Source organism: Ursus americanus, chromosome 33 (genome assembly GCF_024610735.1).
Source record: "Ursus americanus isolate L20-20 chromosome 33, mUrsAme1.1.p, whole genome shotgun sequence".
Classification (NCBI taxonomy): domain Eukaryota; kingdom Metazoa; phylum Chordata; class Mammalia; order Carnivora; family Ursidae; genus Ursus; species Ursus americanus.
Window position 1 is genome coordinate 19,863,296 of NC_142159.1, and position 17,933 is coordinate 19,881,228.

The 17,933-nt window shown below is 49.3% G+C and overlaps 1 protein-coding gene across 3 annotated transcripts in view; it reads right to left on the bottom strand.

Annotated features, from left to right (window-relative positions):
* The window catches only part of FHAD1 (forkhead associated phosphopeptide binding domain 1), a 121,886-nt gene that overhangs the window by 37,269 nt on the left and 66,684 nt on the right, over window positions 1-17,933 (bottom strand). For all 3 annotated transcript variants that reach the window (XM_045774711.2, XM_087858297.1, XM_087858298.1), the window contains 4 exons: window positions 8,124-8,194; window positions 6,163-6,315; window positions 3,061-3,168; window positions 2,716-2,823 (listed from right to left, as the gene is read on the bottom strand). In XM_045774711.2, coding sequence (XP_045630667.2) covers window positions 2,716-2,823; window positions 3,061-3,168; window positions 6,163-6,315; window positions 8,124-8,194 — 440 coding nt within the window. The remainder of the gene's footprint in view (window positions 1-2,715; window positions 2,824-3,060; window positions 3,169-6,162; window positions 6,316-8,123; window positions 8,195-17,933) is intronic.

The window sequence follows — 17,933 nt, forward strand, 5'->3', positions numbered from 1 at the left end:
CCAATTTCTAGAAGGGGTGGGGGTGGACCTCACACGTGGAGCTCGGAGAGGGCGTATGGAGAAAAGTGTGGTTTGGTGCTCCTGCTCGAGGAATTTGTTTTAGGAAGTAAATGGTTAACGCCAACCCCAAAGGGTAGGAACTGCCCACAAGGCCCCTGTTTCCAGTCACTGCAAGAAAGGGCACGTGAGCCTTCAAATGGGTTGAGGTCTAAGTACCAGCTGGACGGTAAGATGTCTGGAACATGGTTTCCATTGTAACCCGTGGTTAGGGTCCCAGATTAGCTCGCCCACATGAGCCTGGCTGAAATGCTATGTATTTTGCAGTGAGGTCATTTAAGAAAATCCCAACGCTCAGCTGCTCCAATATCAGCCCTAAGGGAAGCAGAAGAGCAGCATCATGGGAGCTGGCAGACTCGTGCTTTTGAACATCTGAGGTGGGCGTCGGGGTTCCCTGTAATTTGTGAAGGAGACTTCCGAGCACTTTCCGGTGACTTAGGGTCGGCTCCACTGCACCTGAGCTCGCAACTATGCTCACGACTTTGCTGCCGGCAGCTCCTTTGCAGCTGAGAGCGGCGCTAAGGGGAAGATTGTCCCTGCACGACTCGGCACGCACGGGCCCTGGCTCCCTCCGCCGCTTTGCTCCCACGTTCCCAGGCAGGTAATGGGAGACGACCTCTAACGTTACCTCAAAACCGCATTATGACCTAGCATTCTGTTGCCCTTAAAGATTCATCTGATCACGTGGCAGAAGGTCTAATAAAAAGAAAAATCAAATAATGTTTGAGGTTGATTAAAGTCTGTGTCTGGGACTGTTAATCTCAGATTTCCCCGTCAAGAAGCCACAGAGAGGTTCTGCCGGGAGAGGTAAGGCTGCTGTTTTCCTAGGCTTGGGGTGACCCGGCCACAGCTCCTCCCTGCAGTGAGGCTGACCCCATTCTGCCTTCTTCCTTAAATCTCTCTCCTGAAGTCCCCCATGACCTCGAAATCTCTAAATTCAAGGGCCTTCCCTGGGCCCTTGAGCTGAGCTGTTGACCTCTCGGTGGCATTTGGCCCCATTGAACCCTTGGGAGATTCTGTTCCTCGTCACCACCCCTGGAGATATAACTCAGGGCCAGGCCTCAGTGACACTGTTTACACAGGCCGCCAGGCACAGCCATACAGGTGACCCCAGGTGACATCCAGCACACAAACATCTTCCCTCCCTGGACCAGATGGGATCACACGGGCTCTGCCTGGCCCGCCTCCTTGTCTCTCCCGCAGCGGTGGGTGGGCCAGGACTTCACTCTGAGCAGTGAGGATGGGGAGGGGGCCGATAGGGAAAGAAGTGCCTGTGATAATTCTAACAGCTACACTGACTGAGCAATAATTCTGGGTCGAACACTTCACTGCGCATGACCGCCAACGCTCGCAGCCACCTTGAGAGGAGGGGGCTCCTGAGTGATCTGCTGAGGCCTGAATGTTGTCGAGCCAGGATTTGAACCTGCATGTGGCTGCAAGGCCTGTACTCTTCACCTTTCTGTGTTGCCTTAGGGTGCAAGAGCTCATGAGAGCAGTACGTGAAAAAGACCCCGAGGTCCAAGGGTGACCACAAGATAAGCTTGCGCTGACGATGTCATAGAGCTCTTCCCAAAGCTGGTTGGGGAGCATCAGTACAAGTACAAAATCTTCAACAGGCGAGAAGAGTCCTGCCCTGGGCCACCAACGGTCACCGGGTCAGGTTCTGACTACCGCACTTTGGGAAGAAAACAGAGCAGGGGTTGCAAACTCAGATGTCTACAGGGGCCAGACAGGTGCCAGCGAGGAAGTGGGCTGCTTTTAACACAACAGGGAGTGGTGGGGATGGTGGGAAATTGCTGCTGCTTGGTTGGGCTCCCGTCCACTTCTGCCAAGCAGAAATGGGGCCAGATTTTCTGACTTTTCAGGAGAGGATGGAAATCTGGATTTTTAAGTAAATGTTATGAATTCAAAATAAAATACTCGGGGGCCAAACATAACATGTCCTCAGGCCCTTTTCAGCCAGTGAGCTGCCAATCTGTGCCTTCTGGAGAACGGAGCAGGCCAGAGGAGGGGACCAAGGCCAGGCTCCAGGAGAAATAAGGGCATTCGGGTCTGGACAGGAGCAGGTGTCTCTATTTTCAATACTCTAAAAGGTTATCATGCAGAGAAGGAGGTGGACAGGTCTTGCAGGAGCCCGGGAGGCCAGTGGGGGATTGATGTCTCCTGGGAGAAAGAGTTTGCTTGTGCTTAAACTAAAGGAAGAATTTTCTGCCAGCCCGAGGCATCACCACTAGGCTGCCCTGGCCTGTAGAAAATTCCTCGACGGTGGAGCTGAGGGCTGGATGATTTTAGGATGTTGTTGGAGGACTGACACAGCCCTGAAGTCCCAGGACCCTGTACCTCCTCCACGTCTATGCTTTGGGCCACAATCTCCATGCAGGAGATGCCTGTGTCACCAGCCCCAACTGTCTCCCAAGTCCTATCTATGTCTGTATTTTTGCTGTTTACAATTTTTCTAACTGGCTGTCAAAGTTATGACTCCAGGGCTCTCTTCTTGAGCCCCACTGCTTCCCAGAGTACCCGAACCTTCCCAAAGACAGATCGCTGGAGGAAAGCTCTGCCACACTCTACCCCCATCATCCATGGTTCAGAACTCACTTCCACAGGGCCTGCAAGCCAGATTTGGGCTTGAGCCAACTGTCTCCCCCAGCTGCATACCTCCTTCTGGCGGGTTAGGCGATTCTCCAGCTCTTGGACTCTGGTCTGTTCTTCTTCTAATGCTTCCTTCACTCTGTTTTTCTCTTGAGTAATGCTTTCCTCCCAGACCTGCAATCCAATGACCACTGTTTAACAGACATAGTTGCCATGGCAGGAACCTAGGCTCTGTGCCAGGCCCTGCACGGGTAGCCCTTCGCGGCTCACCACAACCCCCCGGGGGAGACTGGGCAGCCAGGAGCAAGGGATCCGGAGTGGGCAGGCTCAGATCAGAGCCCCAGGTTGGTCCTTCTGGGTGCGTGACCTTGATTTGGGCTCAGGCCGACTCTGTCTCCCCCAGCTGCATACCTTCTTCTGACGGGCTAAGCGATTCTCCAGCTCTTGGATTCTCTTCTGCTCTTCTTCTAATGCTTCTTTTGCTCTGTTCTTCTCTTGAGTAATGCTTTCCTCCAAAACCTGAAAGTCAATGACTATTGTTTAATAGACATAGTTACCATGGCAGAAATCTGGACTCTGTGCCAGTCATTGCACGGGCTAGCCCTTTACTCCTACAACAACCCCATGGGTGGCTAGGAGCAAGGGATCCAGAGCGGGCAGGCCCAGGTCAGAGCCCCAGGTCGGGCCTTTCCGGGTGCATGGCCTTAGGAAGGTGAGAATCGATAGATGCCTCAGTCTTCCTATTTGTACGATGGAGATGGTAATAGTGCTTCCTGCGCTGGGTGAATGTGAGGGGCAGATGAGAGACTGAACATGGACCATTTGGCATGTGATCACCATTCATTAATATGGGTCAGTCATTTCTTCTGTGATCTCCACTTTGCAGAGGAGGAAACAGACTTAGAGGGATTAAGGAATCTGCCAAATTTACTAGCAAATCACGTGGACAGGGATTCGAACCCTGGTCCATTTGACTCAAGAGCCTGTTTTTTAAACCAGGGGTTGGCAAACTACGGCCTACCAGCCAAATCTGGCCTGCTGTCTGCATTTTGTAAATAAAGTTTTATTGGAACACTTCCTTGCTCACTGCTTGTAGATTGCCTGTGACTGCCTTTGCACTCACAATAGCAGAGCTGAGCAGTCACAACAGAGCAGCGTGTCCCGCAAAACTGAAAGTATATACCAGCTGGCTCTTTATGGAAAAAGTTTGCTGACCCTGACCTAACCCATGAGAGTGCACACGTCAAGTACATGTTAACAGTTCATAATAAAGAAGGATTAGCTTCATAAAGCAACCGAGAATTGCTTACTATTCAAATGGTATTCAAATGAGTGAGGATTCATGAGAACGAGTTTGATTCGTGAATTTTGACACATGTATTTTTAGAAAGGGTGGGGGTGATGGTGTCTTATGGTGTAAGGAAGTTTCATTTAAAATCGGGACCCCTGCAGGGCTCCTGGGTGGCTCAGTCTGGCTCAGATCATGATCTCAGGGTCCTGGGATGGAGCCCTGCGTCAGGCTCCACGTTCAGCGGCGAGTCTGCTTCTCTCTCTCTTTGCCCTTCCTTCTTGTGCTCTCTCTCTCTTTTTCTCTCAAGTAAATAAAATCTTAAAAAAAAAAAAATTGGGACCCCTGGTGTTAAGTCTGGGACAGTACGTTCAGATGAGTCCCTTGGGACAAGTTGATCTACGAAGCATCTGGGGAGTGGTGACCCTCGGTGGGACACTAATGACCACGGGCAGGGGTACTGGCTGGGTGGATACCTGACAGTGCTTTCCCCTCTTGCTGGGGTGGTGTGCTCTGAGGTTCATTCTGTTTAAAGGGGGTTTGAAGCCAGCCCTTCAAACCCTTTCTGCGTCAGGATCAAGGTTATAAATGGGCATCTGGGAGGCGCAGGCTGGTGCCCAAGTTGCTTTGAACATGGTGGGACTGAAATACTGCACACCCTCAGTGGAAAAAGTCAACCCCAAATTAAAAGTAAAATAAGACATTTGGAAAGGAAGAGGGTAATCAGGGAGGAGAAAGGAAGCAGGTGGAGAGCTTTGCGTGGACTCTGAAGATTTTCAGTTCTTTCTGGTTTTGTTTTCCTCTCTTGAATGACACTGGCTTTCTCCATGGCGAACTGACCTTCAAAATGGGCTCGCCTTGATTTAAGGGTATCGTTAATACTGCCTTCAGGGGACCACATACGATCTTGGCCAGATGGTTCTTCCCTTTTTAGTCTTTTCCTTCATAGAAAGCAGAAAGGGGTGAGCAGAAGAAGAGGTAGGAGGAGGAGAGAGATTTCTTGAGATAACTGGGCATGAATCAGACGCTGACCAAGGCGGAGAGGTCTGCAGAGCTGGTGTGTGCGACAGGGAGGGATGGTCCAAGCCAGAAGTCACCAAGCTGTGACTGAGGAAAGGTGGAGAGAGTGTCAGGTGCAGTCCTCCTCAGGGGAGGAGGGGGGTCCAGCAGATCTGGGGCTGCTGTCTTCAGGTGGGCGGGAGCAGGGGCAGCAGGCTGTGGTTCTCAACCATGGTTGCATACTGGAACCGCCCAGGAGCACTTGCGAATCCCGGTGCATGAGCCACACCCTCACTGTAATCAGATCAGAACCTGGGGATGGGGGCAGGAGGAGAGTGGCAGGGCAGTAGGATCTTTTAATCTCCTAGGTGACAAAAGTGCAGCCAAAGTCAGGAGCCACTGACCTAGGGTGATGGCAATGAAGTAGTTAAAAATTCATGGCAGTCCGTGAATATCACAAAGGGCAGACTCTTGGACAAAGATGAGAATCGGTTCATTAAATGCAGTTTCCTGACCTTCTCCAGAGATGCTGATGTAGTGGGTCTGGGCGGGGGCCTGAGAATCGGTATTTCTAACAAGTGTCCAGCTGGTGCTTCTCAGGCAACTCTGGGCAAACCTTCCTCTAAGATTTGCTGCTGAAGATGTGGTCTGCAGACCTGTGCTCTCAGCACCAGCTGGGAGCTGGCTGGAAATGCAGAATGCCAGTTTCTGCCCCAGACCTTCCCGAGTCAGAATCTGCATTTTAACAGCCTTCCCAGGTGCTTCCTGGGCACCTCTAAGTTTGAGAGGGGCTCCTGTAAAGTATCTTATAACTGATTTGGTTTTTAGAGAAGTCGGTAGCAATCTTGGCCATTCGCTTCCTATGATACGTATCAAGAGAGAGCGGAAGACGGAAATAATGTGGAGTTGGTCTTGCACGCACTGAGAGACGGTCTGTCGGTTACAAACCAGGACCAGCAGTAATAACTCGAACTTGGTGAACCGACTGCGGCATCTGAGCTAATAAGGTACCATTTCCAGGAATTTCAATAACTTTGCCGTTTCAAGTTGAGTTTTAGAATTCAAGCTTCATGTGAGTTCCTCCAACATGACTCACCTATTTAATTAATTTACTTCCATAGCATCAAACAAGGAGTTGCTGAGATTTCTCCTCCCAAGTATATGCCTTCAGAAAAGGCCATTCCATCAGTTTCCAGGAGTAAAGAAAATGACAGGCACTGCCTTACCGCCTTCTCTTCCATCAGCCGCTTGATTCTGGCTTTCAGCCTCTCCTCTTGGTGCAGCCTGTCCTCATTCAGCTTCTCCTTCTCTGCCAGATGCTCCCTCAGCTTCTCTTGCATGAAAGACTGCTGAGTTTCCTGAGAACTGTGGATCTTGATCTGAAACGAGAGGAAAGGAAACGGAAGCGGATGAGGGGGACAGGCCTAACTAAAGGAGTCATTTCAACATTTTTCTTTTACAAGTTCTTTACCTTTGGGGGTACAAAGGTTTACACACAACTTTCTTAAAATCACATAAAAACTATGCTTAGCCTAGTTTCTGGTGGTGAAGCAGTAGAGTGGTTAAGAACTCAGACTCTTGATCTGGATAGACTCTCAGCTCTACTTCTTTCTAGATGCTTCTTCATTTAGAAAATGAGCGAAAGAATAGTATCTGCCTCTTAGAGTAAGGATTAAGTGAGATGGTGATGGAACGCTTTCAGCACAGTGCTCAGCACATAGCAGGTGCTCAGTTAACGGCAGCTAGAATTACTAGTTATTATTCGCTGAATGGAAGAGAAAAAGCAGTGAGCTAGGGTCAGAAGGCCTGAGCTTTTGTCTTGATTCTTCCATCAACTAGCTGTGTGACATTGAAATGTCACCTAGCCTCTAAGTTCGATGTTCATATCTGTAAAATAAGAAGAATGGACTAGATCAGGGGTTGACAGAGTCCTGTCAAATCTGGTTCACTGCCAATTTCTATAAATAAAGTTTTATTGGAACAGAGCCACGCCCATCATGCTCATTCATTTACGTACTGTCCATGGTTGCTTTTACTCTGTAGCAGCAGGGTTGAGTAGGTGTGACAGAGACTGTACGGCCTGCAAGCCTAAAATATTGACCATCTGGCCCTCTGCTTTAGAAAACATCTGTTGGGGCGCCTGGGTGGCACAGCGGTTAAGCGTCTGCCTTCAGCTCAGGGCGTGATCCCGGCATTGTGGGATCGAGCCCCACATCAGGCTCCTCCGCTGGGAGCCTGCTTCTTCCTCTCCCACTCCCCCTGCTTGTGTTCCCTCTCAGTGGCTGTCTATCTCTGTCAAATAAATAAAATCTTTAAAAAAAAAAAAAAAAAAAAGAAAACATCTGTTGACCTCTGACTAGATGGCCTGTTGGAGTTGCTCACGATGGTGGTCCCAATACTTCACCCTCTCTCTATCCATGCCTTTGGCCATGTACCTTGCAGTGCCCACTCATATGCTGCTCTGACACTGAACTCAGCCATGTGACCTACTTTGGCCAATGGGATGTTAACACTGCAGAGAATTGGAAAGCACTCCATGATTGGGCTGCATTTTCTCCTGTACTTCTGCATCGCCATGGGAACATGCCCAGGCTAGCCTGCTGGAGGACAGAGACAGGTGGAGCCGAGTCCAGCTGCTTCAGCTGAGGCCAGCCCAGACCAACCAAGGGCCAGCCAACACCCAGACACTTGGGCAAGCCTGTCCAGGATGGGTGTACCCACCTAGTGGCTGACCCCAGACATGTGAGCAGTGAACAGCGATTGCGGAGTGCCACTAAAGTTTTGTAGATGTTTGTTACCAAGCCTTGTTATGGCAATTGCTTGCAGAGTGGCACAATCCCTAAGGATCATTTACCTCTAAAATGTGGACATTACGTAACTCTTGGTAACTCTGCTCCCTATGTTACGGGAAGCTGTGTATTTAAGAGGCATAATTCTCAATATCTGATGGCATTTAAATCTTTCTGATCATCCTGACAGAAGACAACAAGCATCCGGTCTTTTCCCTTGCCCTCCCGGGAGATCCTAGCCACCGTGTCTGAATCTTTCTGTGTCAAATGGAGATATCATGTCACGTCTTGGAGAAAGTGGACGGACTAGTTAACAGAGAAAAAACAGGGTTAAAATGCACAGTACTATATAAATGCCAAGGAGGGGCCGAAATGAACTTTCAAAGTTAAAATATTACCTGAAGCTCCTGGGTTTGGCTTGTAATTTTTTTATAGTACACCAGAAGATATTCCAGATACAAAGTCAATCCTTGAAGAGAGAAGCAAGAAGGTAAGTATCAATTCAGTTCACCTCCTTTGCTTTCGCATAATGTTGTGCCAGAGCTTGCTCACAGGTGGATGTGGGCAACATGGCCCTCCCATCAAGACATGAGTTGCCATCCAATGTGTGTTTTTAAAATGGTTGGTCAGCCTTGAATGGGCTCAAATCCAGTATCTTTTTGAAGGTGGAAAATAAAACCCATCAACAGATCACCTATCGACTAAATGCCCCGTGTGCAAAGCCATGAGCTGAGTGTGGGGAAGGGGTGGGGGATGCTATGAAGCCATTCCTCAAGGCTCAGTCTGAGAGACGGGGTCTAACTGTCTGATGGAAAATAGGCAGTGGCTCCGTGTGGCATGTAAGTGACGGCTGACGGAGTGCGGGAGTGTGAGAGTCATAGAGGAGGAGCGATTGTTTGCCTGGAGCGATCGATCAAGGAGGCTACTTGGCCGAGGAGCCCCTGAGCATGGGCACTGCTGGGTGGGCAGAATTCAGGGTTGGAGGGGAGGGCATTTCGGAATGGAAGCTGTGGCTAGACTACATAGTGGCCCCCAAAGATCCCCATGTCTTAATCTCTGGAGCCTGTGAATGTTACCCTACGGGGCAGGGGGAGCTTTGCAGATGTCACCGAGTTAAAGACCTTGAGATGCCAGGGGTTGTCCTGGGTGGACAACAATATAATCACTGGGATCAATATAATATAATCAATATAATATAATTATTGGGTGGACCCAATATAATCACATGGGAAGATCCGACTACAGAGGATAGGGGATGTGAGAAAACAGAGCCGGGAAGACGCTGCACGGCTGGCTCTGAAGCTGGAGGATGGGGCCACCAGCCAAGGAATGCGAGAAATAAAGCTCTGGAGACCAGAAAGGCAAAGAAATGCCTCCTTTCCTAGAGCCTTCAGAAGAACCCAGCCTCGCTGACACCCCAGGGTTGTCAGCTAACCCTCTCGTTAGCTAACCCTGACGTTATCCCAGGGAAGCTGATTTCAGGCTTTTGGCTTCCAGGACTGTGCGAGAATAAGGCACTGCGCTTGTGGTATCTGTGACAGCAGCCACAGGAAACCAGCGCGGGGCGGGGGGGGAGGCAGGTGGGGAGCCAGGGAAAGGCCATGCGTATGCTGGGAGGGGCTGCGCTTCACTGGGCTGCACAGAGGATGTGAGGCAGGCCGCGGAAGGTGGAGTGGGAGGGGAAGGCTGGGTGGATCTGTAGCAGGGCTCGAACAGTAGCCTAAAGAGTATAAACTTGATTGAAACGTCTCAGAAGTGTACCGAGCATGTGCTGTGTGCCCGGCTCTCGGCCAAGCAGTCAGTGCATCTCCCCACTGTGTCACCTGAGCATCGCCCTGCTTGACAGGTGGGGCAGCGGGGCTCTGAGACCTGTGGTGGCCAAGTGCCCCCAGGCTGGCAGATGGCCGAGCCAGGCCTTGGGCTCAAGTCAGTGTGATGCCAGCGTCTGAGTTGCTGTGACTTCAGGTGCTGACGGAGCAGTGAACTGCCCTGATGGGTTTTTTTTTGTTTTGCTTTTTTTAAAAAAATTTTTTCAGAAAAATAGCTGAGATGAATTAGAGGCGGAGGACGTAGCAGGGTTTCCTAACTGCAGCTCTACTGATAGGCTGGGCTAGGCAATTCTCTGCTGGGGGCCATCCTGTGCACTGCAGGAAGCCAGGAGCACCTTCCACCCCAGCCGCCCAGGTGACACCAAAATATCTCCAGACATTGCCAGGTGTCTCCCAGTGGCCAAATCCCTTCCTCTTAGAGGCTGAGAGCCCACGGACGTCTAGGCCTTCAGTGCTGAAGTTCTAAACGAGGGTAGGAGGAATGGGGATAAAAAGGAGAGAGAGAAAGCTCTTTCTAGGGGTAGGATGGTGGCCCCACTGCCAGATAGAGGAGACAGGTTGGGTGGTGTGGGGGCTGGGGAGAAGGGAGGAGCTGTCAAGCTGGTTTTCAGGAGTGTGGAATTTGAGGTACTGGAAGGACTCTCAGGAGGGGTGGCTGGCAGAGAGCCGGGATAGCCTGACCCACCCAGGGTCTTCGTGAGATTAGCAGGAAGCAGCCTTCTTCCTGGCGGATGTGGCCCTGACCAGGGGTCCCACCTGCTGCCTTATGTGGCACCAAATCTGTACTACCATTCCCAGCAGCACGGTTGTGGAGATGTCCACTTGGCCACTGCTGCCACGGGAGGGGTTGTTGAAGCACCTGGATGGAGACCTTCTTCATGAGAAAGGAGACAAGAGAGAGGGGAGGACCATGGACTGCATTGGAGGAGACACTCGGGCAGGGGCAGGTAGAGGTGAAAGGGGCTGCTGAAAACAAATGGGGAAGGTCAGGAGAGATGGGCAGGGTGCGCCAGTCCAGGAGAGCCAAGGGGTGAGACTGTTTCCAGGAAGAGATCTAAGAGCGTTGGGCGCACCAGAGAGAACACAGGCTGGGGAAAGATGGCGGGGCTGCCAGGGCAGGAGGGCTCGTGTCAGGTACATGCAGGGGCAAAGCAAGGAGGCAAAAACAGAGTAGGGCATTTGCAATGAAGACAGAGGACATAACACACTTCCTCAAGATCATAGGTGGAACAGGAGTGTCAGTAGTAGAAAAAGAGCTAAAGACCCAGCACGTTCCAGGGAAGGACTGCCATCTTGAGAGGCAAGATGTTTGATGGCAAGAGGAGAAATAAGAGGGAGAGAAGTCATAATTCCGGACCTTGTGCACAGGCTCCCCGGGAAGGGACAGAGAAGGGGAGACACAGGGAGGGAAGAACTGCATCTGGAGAAAGCAGCAAGAATACAGTGGGAATTTGGAGGGAAGGGAGAAAAGATGGTAGAGAGAGAGAAAGCAAGAGAGCTGAATGTGTGCATGCCTGGGGCCTTGATCCCTGGCAAGGCAACTTTCTGAGAATTCCCAGCATGCAAGAGTAGAACAGAAATATTATAATAATAGCTATCAAGTATTAAGTACCTGCTGTGTGCCAGGCACCATGCCAGGAGTTTTACTCGTGATACTTTCTAATCGTTATAAACAACCCGCAAGGAAATGTGTTTGCATTTGTAGGTGAGGCAACGGAAACTCAGCAAGGTGGAGCTACAGAGCTGGTTAAGTGGTAAATGCAGAATCCAGACCTTGGTCTGTCCTTCTCTTTCAAGCGACTGGAGGCTTGGGGAGTAAGGGTTGGGGTGGCAAATATGGAGGGTGCATCAGGAGAGGTGTTCTGTGAGGACATCAAGATGGCAGGCGTTGGGGGAGGTGGCCTGGGTGACGTTGGCATGAGCTATAGGGGCACATGGATTTGGGGTGGCTACCTTCGGATTCAATCTGTGACCCAAGAACCCAAGGGGAAGGATCAAAGCATGAGTAGGATCCAGAGAGGATTAGGGAAAGGAAGGACTCAAGGATGTTGAAGGGGAAGAGGGAGTGTGTAATCATGTGTCTGTGTCTGGGTTTGACGATGAGCTGTAATCATGATGGGATTTCTCTCTTCTCGAGAAAAAGAAGCAATTCTTCATATTTCTGGTTACAAAAGTTATGTGTCTCTTACACAAACCCAAACATTACAGACACCCGTGATGTGGTAAGTGTTCACCGCTCTAGCTTCCCTGGCCGGCACACAGTAGCTGATGAACGACCAAGTGACAGCAAAGGTCCTACGCAATCCCACCATGCGGGATAACGCTCTCAACACTCGCATGTCTTTTTCTTCAGATTTTCTTTTGGTTGGATACCGATACTTGGAAACAGGAGCACACTATGCATCCCGTATTACAACTTCTTTTTTTTTTTTCATTTAAAAATGCTGCATATTTTGGATATCTGAGAAAGAGTGATTTACCATGCATGCTGGGAAGCCTTTTATTTGTAACAAAGTCTTGCAGAAATAGACACAAACAACTGACCTTGCAAGAGAAAATGCAGTCCTTTCTTTCCTTTATCAAAAGGAACTGAGAAACCAGGCAGGAGGAGTGGGGACTAACTTTCAAGGTCCCTCTTTAGACATTTCACATCTTCCCAACTGGACCACACAGCAAATCCTTCACCAGTGAGGTCTTTAGTGGCAACACCAACCTTCTGGGTCCCTTAGGACGCTAGCCAACAATACTTCAAATAGTTCTCCCCTGGGGGAGTTATTTCAGGATTTACAAACCTAGCTGTTCGGTGTGCTTTACCTCTTAGGACCGTATTGGAAAAGACAGGTAGTATGGTAGTTAAGAGTAGGGGCTCGGAAGTCAGAGGGATCTGAACCGAATCCCAGCTTTACCATTTGGCTATTGGGACACTTGGCCTATCGTCATGACTCTAGGAAGGAGACCTGGGAAGGGCTCTTTTGGGTTCAACCCAACTGAGTGCTCATGGCTAAGAAAATCCCATTTGCTGCCAAATGGAGATGGGGCAGAGCTTGCGGGTCAAGCTACCCCGGTGTGAATAAATCAAGCTCTACTGCCCATGCATATACCTATCTGGCCCAACAAGTATTTGAGGTTGGTGATCATGGCTGCTCCAGTTTACTAAGACTTATTGTGGCCCAGGCCCCATGACTGGCGGATGCATCTCAGTGTTTAATCCTCACAACATCCCGATGGGATCTTAGCCCCATTTTATGAACAGGTAAACAGGGGCACACAGAAGTCAAGCAACCTGCTCACACAACTAGTAAGTGCACACTTGAGATTCAAACTTTGGCAGCTGGTCTCCAGAGCCCATGCTCAGAACCATTCTGCTGTGTAATGCAAATGAGCCTTCCTTGGGCCTGGCTCACGGTGTGCATCAGAGAGGCAGCTCGCCTTGGGGGATAGCACTCTTAGCTCTTTCTCTGCCCAAGCGGATGACAGAATCTGTCCTCTAGGAATTGGGCATGTACCCGGTACCTCTCTGGATCTTCAGAGAGAGTGTGGGGTTACAGAAAAAAAAACCACAGGTATTAGGATCACAATGACTTGTTTGACCCCTGCCCTTACCAGGCACCAGCTGTGTGACCTTGAGCAAGTTTCTTAATGCACTGAGACTCAGTTTCCTTACCTGAAAAATAAAGACAGTGATAGTACCTTGCTTACTGGGATGCGGGAAGATAAAATTACACAACGCATGTGAAACATCTAACACAGTGAGAAGCTCCCAGGAGGACCTGAATAAACCATGGCTCCCACCCTTCTCTCAGGATCTGCGAACACAGAAGGCCTTTAGGAGTGCTTGTGGATGGCGGTGAACGACTGGGGCCCCCCTGCCAGCCTCAGTAATGTGAAATACCTTAAGTCTCCTTTTCATGGTGGAATACTCACAAAAGTGGTTTTTGAGCCAGTTTCTTCCTTTCTAAAATGAGGGTAACACTACCTGCCTCACAGAGTTGTTGGGAGGATGAACTGAGATAATATATAGAAATGCTTGGAATAGCATCTAGAATAGAAGTGCTCAGTAGTGAATGATGACCACTGCCATCAATCATCATCACCATTATCACCTTCACCATCCCCCTCCTCCTCACCATTACCACCATAGCCATCTGATCACCACCGTGATTGTTATACTCATCACCACTATCTTCCTTACTGCCATCACCATCCTCATCACCACAATCCTCACCACCACCGTCATCACCATTGCCATCCTCCCCACCATCATCATCATCCTCCCCACCATCACCATCCTCACCACCACCATCCTCCCCACCATCATCATCACTTTCACCATCCTCCCCACCATCATCATCATCCTCACCACCACCATTGTCATCCTCACCATCATCCTCCCCACCATCACCATCCTCACCACCACCATCCTCCCCACCATCATCATCACTTTCACCATCGTCATCCTCACCATCATCCTCCCCACCATCATCATCACTTTCACCATCCTCCCCACCATCATCACCATCCTTACCACCACCACCATTATCCTTATTACTATCACCATCCTCACTAGCATCACAGTCGTATCACCATCATCATCCTCACTTATTCTCACTCCCACCTTCCTCATCATCCTCACCATTTTCACCATCCTCACTATCACTACCACGGCTGCTGCCATCTGTGCGTAGATGGGTCTGTGCTAGGAATGAGCTATACAGTAGTACCTAACACAGGGGATACAGGGAATTCTCCAGCTCACCCCTTTCTTTTAGTCTTTTGGGACCTTGCCATAATACTGCTTGTGCTAGAAGAGAAAAACACCTTTACCATCAACTTCTCCTACCAAATGAATGAAGGATGGGCCCTACACACCGACTTTCCTGTTATTACCCTCTACGCTTCCTCTGACTTCTCAGAACCAAATAGTTGTAATCACAGAATGTAGTCTGTGTTTCCCCCACAGGTGTTCCATAGAGCATTATTCCAAAAGATGTTAAGATGCAGGTGAGGACAGCAAAAAAGGAGAAATGTGTTTTGGGAACACTGCATTCTTTACTCCATTTTTCTAGATCCATAGTGCAAATTAGTATAGGAAGGACTCTGCACCTGAGATGGCAGGTCTGAGAAATGCTGGCCTGAAACTTAACTCTATAACCCACATTTCTTTATGATAACATATATGACTAGATTTCTGCATATAAGCTACAATGACTAAAATGGTCTTGGATATGAGGAGGGGATGGTACACACGTAGCTTGGCCCCGCTATTACTAGGAGAGAGATGATGGTCTTTGTTTTAGTTCTAATCTTGAAGAACAACAAGCACTGTGATCCACGTTTTACCCGATTTCGTGTTTGCTCAAGACTGCTAAGATTACAAGAGTAATACTGGGACTGGGGAGCCACTGGGTGGTCAGGAGAAGACCAGCTGTCCTCTTCTCTGTGCTATACACGAGGGGCAGGCAGTTATAGAAGCTAATCTTGTTTTTGCTTTTGCCTTCCTTTTTTAAGAACTTTACACCACCTTCAGATCTACGTTGAAGACATCATGGCTAGGGATGTTGAATAATCAGAGTTGAAAATCACTCCTCTATTCTCATTTATTGCTCAAGAATGTCAAATTCATGTAGCCTCTATGAAGGGTGACTTGGCAAGGTGTAGCAACAATCTTCAAACTGTCAGAGTTTCTCAAGGTGTAGCCTTGGGCTCTCTCCATCATGTACTTTCTTCCTAAGCAATAGCATTCATACCTATGGCTTTAATCATCCATCCATTCATCCATCCATCCCCCCCACCCATCCATCCCCCCCCACCATCTATCCATCCATCCACCCACCATCCCTCCTTCCTTCCCTCCCTCTCCCCACCACCCACCCACCATCCATCCACCCATCCATCCGCCCATCCATCCATCCACCCATCCATCCGCCCACCCACCATCCATCCACCCTTCCATCCCTCCCATGGTTTTTTATTTGGCACCCACTATGTTGCACATGCTTTTCTGGATTCTAGAGATACACCACACTAACATCTATTTCCAGACTAGACATACAGAGTGACAGCTGCATCCTTGCCACCTCATCTTGAATATCTCACCAGCACTTCCTTCAAACCTGGTCTTCATGCAGTGTTCCGTACTCTGGATTTTAGCGAAGGAAGCATTGTCTGTCCTTTTACACAAGACAAAAACCTGGAGGTCTGTGGACCCCTTTCTCTCTGTCACTTCCCTTCCAACCATATCCAATTCCACTACTGAGGCCTGTTGATTTACCTCTTAAGTGCCTGAGAAACTTCTTTCTCTATCCCACCCCTGCCCTGGAGCCACCATCACCTCTTGTGACAGCCCAACTTGTTCCCTGGTGCTCTGTGATGGCCATTTTCCAGGACATTTTCCACTCACAGCCAAGAGGATTATCTCCAAAAGCAAACCTGTTCCATCAGTCCCCTACTTAAAATCTTTCATTGGCTTCTCACTGCTCTTAGGATAAAGCAGAGCTTCTTAGCGGGGGCCCTGCAAGCCCACGTGGCACAGCCCCTGCTGACCTTCCCTGCCAGCCCTGTCCACCTGTGACCCCCATTTCTTTCAGTCCCTCGTGTTCTTCATGCTCCCCTCCCACCACCATGCAACACTCTTTGCCCAGAATTCTCTCCCCTCCCCTCGCCTCCCCTCCCCTCTTTGACAAATAACTCCCATGTACCCTGCAGGTGCCCTGCTCTCCCTGACCAGGTCAGAGTCCTGCACTTCTCCTTTGTAGCACTTGTCACCTTTAAAGTTCTATGTGTGCGTGATTTTTCAGTTCGTGCCTACCCTCCCCTCCCCGGACCACAAGGTCTTTCAGGGCAGGAATAATATCTATTTTCCCCTCAATATTTTACTATGGCAAATTTCAAATGTACAGATAAAGCTAGAGGAATTTTCCAGCTAACTCCCATACACTCTTGACCTGGATTCCACCTGTTTCTGATCCCGCTACATCTCTGCCCCGCACCGTGCTGGTGTCCGTAGGCATGCAATAAATCTTTGTTGAATGAAAGTGGTTCAATGTCCTTCCACCTCGAAGATGATAAATATAAAGTGAATAGGGATATGTTTGATGGTGTTCACATCAGCATTATCCGTAGGAATGGAAAACTGGAAACAACTTAAATGCTCATGATAAAAAAATTTTTAAAAAAAATGTATCGATAGTGCCTATTCTGGGCCAGATACTACTCTAAGTACATTACATATACCAATACATTTTCATCCTCACAACAACCTTACGGGGTCGGTACTCCTTATTATCCTCATTTTACAGGTAAGGAGACTGAGGCATAGAGAGAGTAAGAATCGTACAGCTATCTCCATGGGAAAATGCTGTGAAAGTTACACCTGAAATATAACAGTAGTGACAACATCAGATGCTGGCAAAGGATGTGGAACAACAGGAACTCTCATGCATCACTGGCAGGAAGGCAAAAGGGTGCAGGCCCTTTGGAAGACAATTTGGTGGTTTCTTTAAACACTAAGCGTACTCTTACCACATGCTCTAGCAATCATACTCCCTGGTATTTACCCAAAGGAGCTGAAAACTTATATCCACACAAACACCTGCCTACGGATGGTGATGGTAGCTTTACTCATAATTGTCACAACTTGGAAGCAACCAGGATGTCCTCCACTAGGTGGATGGATACATAAACCGTGGTCCATCCAGACAATTATTCAGGGCTAAAAAGAAGTGAGTTATCAAGTCATGAAAAGACACGGAGGGAACTTAAATGCATATTACTAAGTGAAAGCAGCCAATCTGAGAGGTGGTATGATTCCAATTGCATGACATTCTGGAAAAGGCGGAACCATGGAGAGGGTAAAAAGTTCAGTGGTTGCCAGGAGCTGGAGGTTGGGGGAGGGATGAATAGGGAGAGAGCAGGGGCTTTTTAGGGCAATGAAATTATCCTGTGGGATAGGATAATGGTAGATACAGGTCACGATACCTTTGCTCAAACCCATAGAATGTGCAACGCCGAGAGTGAGCCCCAGTGTGAAGCATGGTCTCTGGGTGTAATGATGTGTCAATGTAGGTTCACCAATGGTAACAAATGTAGCGCTCTAGTGGGATGCTGATCATGTGGGGGACTGGGGACGTGGGGGCAGGGGGTACACGGGAAACCTCTGTCTAGTACTTTCCTCTCCATTTTGCTATGAACCTGAAACTGCTCTAAAAAAAGTCTATTAGGGGCGCCTGGGGGGCTCAGAGGGTTGAGCGTCTGTCTTTGGCTCAGGTCATGATCCCCAGGTCCTGGAATTGAGCCCCAGGTCAGGCTGCCAGCTCAGCGGAGAGTCTGCTTCTCCCTCTCCCTCTGCCTCTCCCCCTGCTTGTGCTCTCTCTGTCTCTG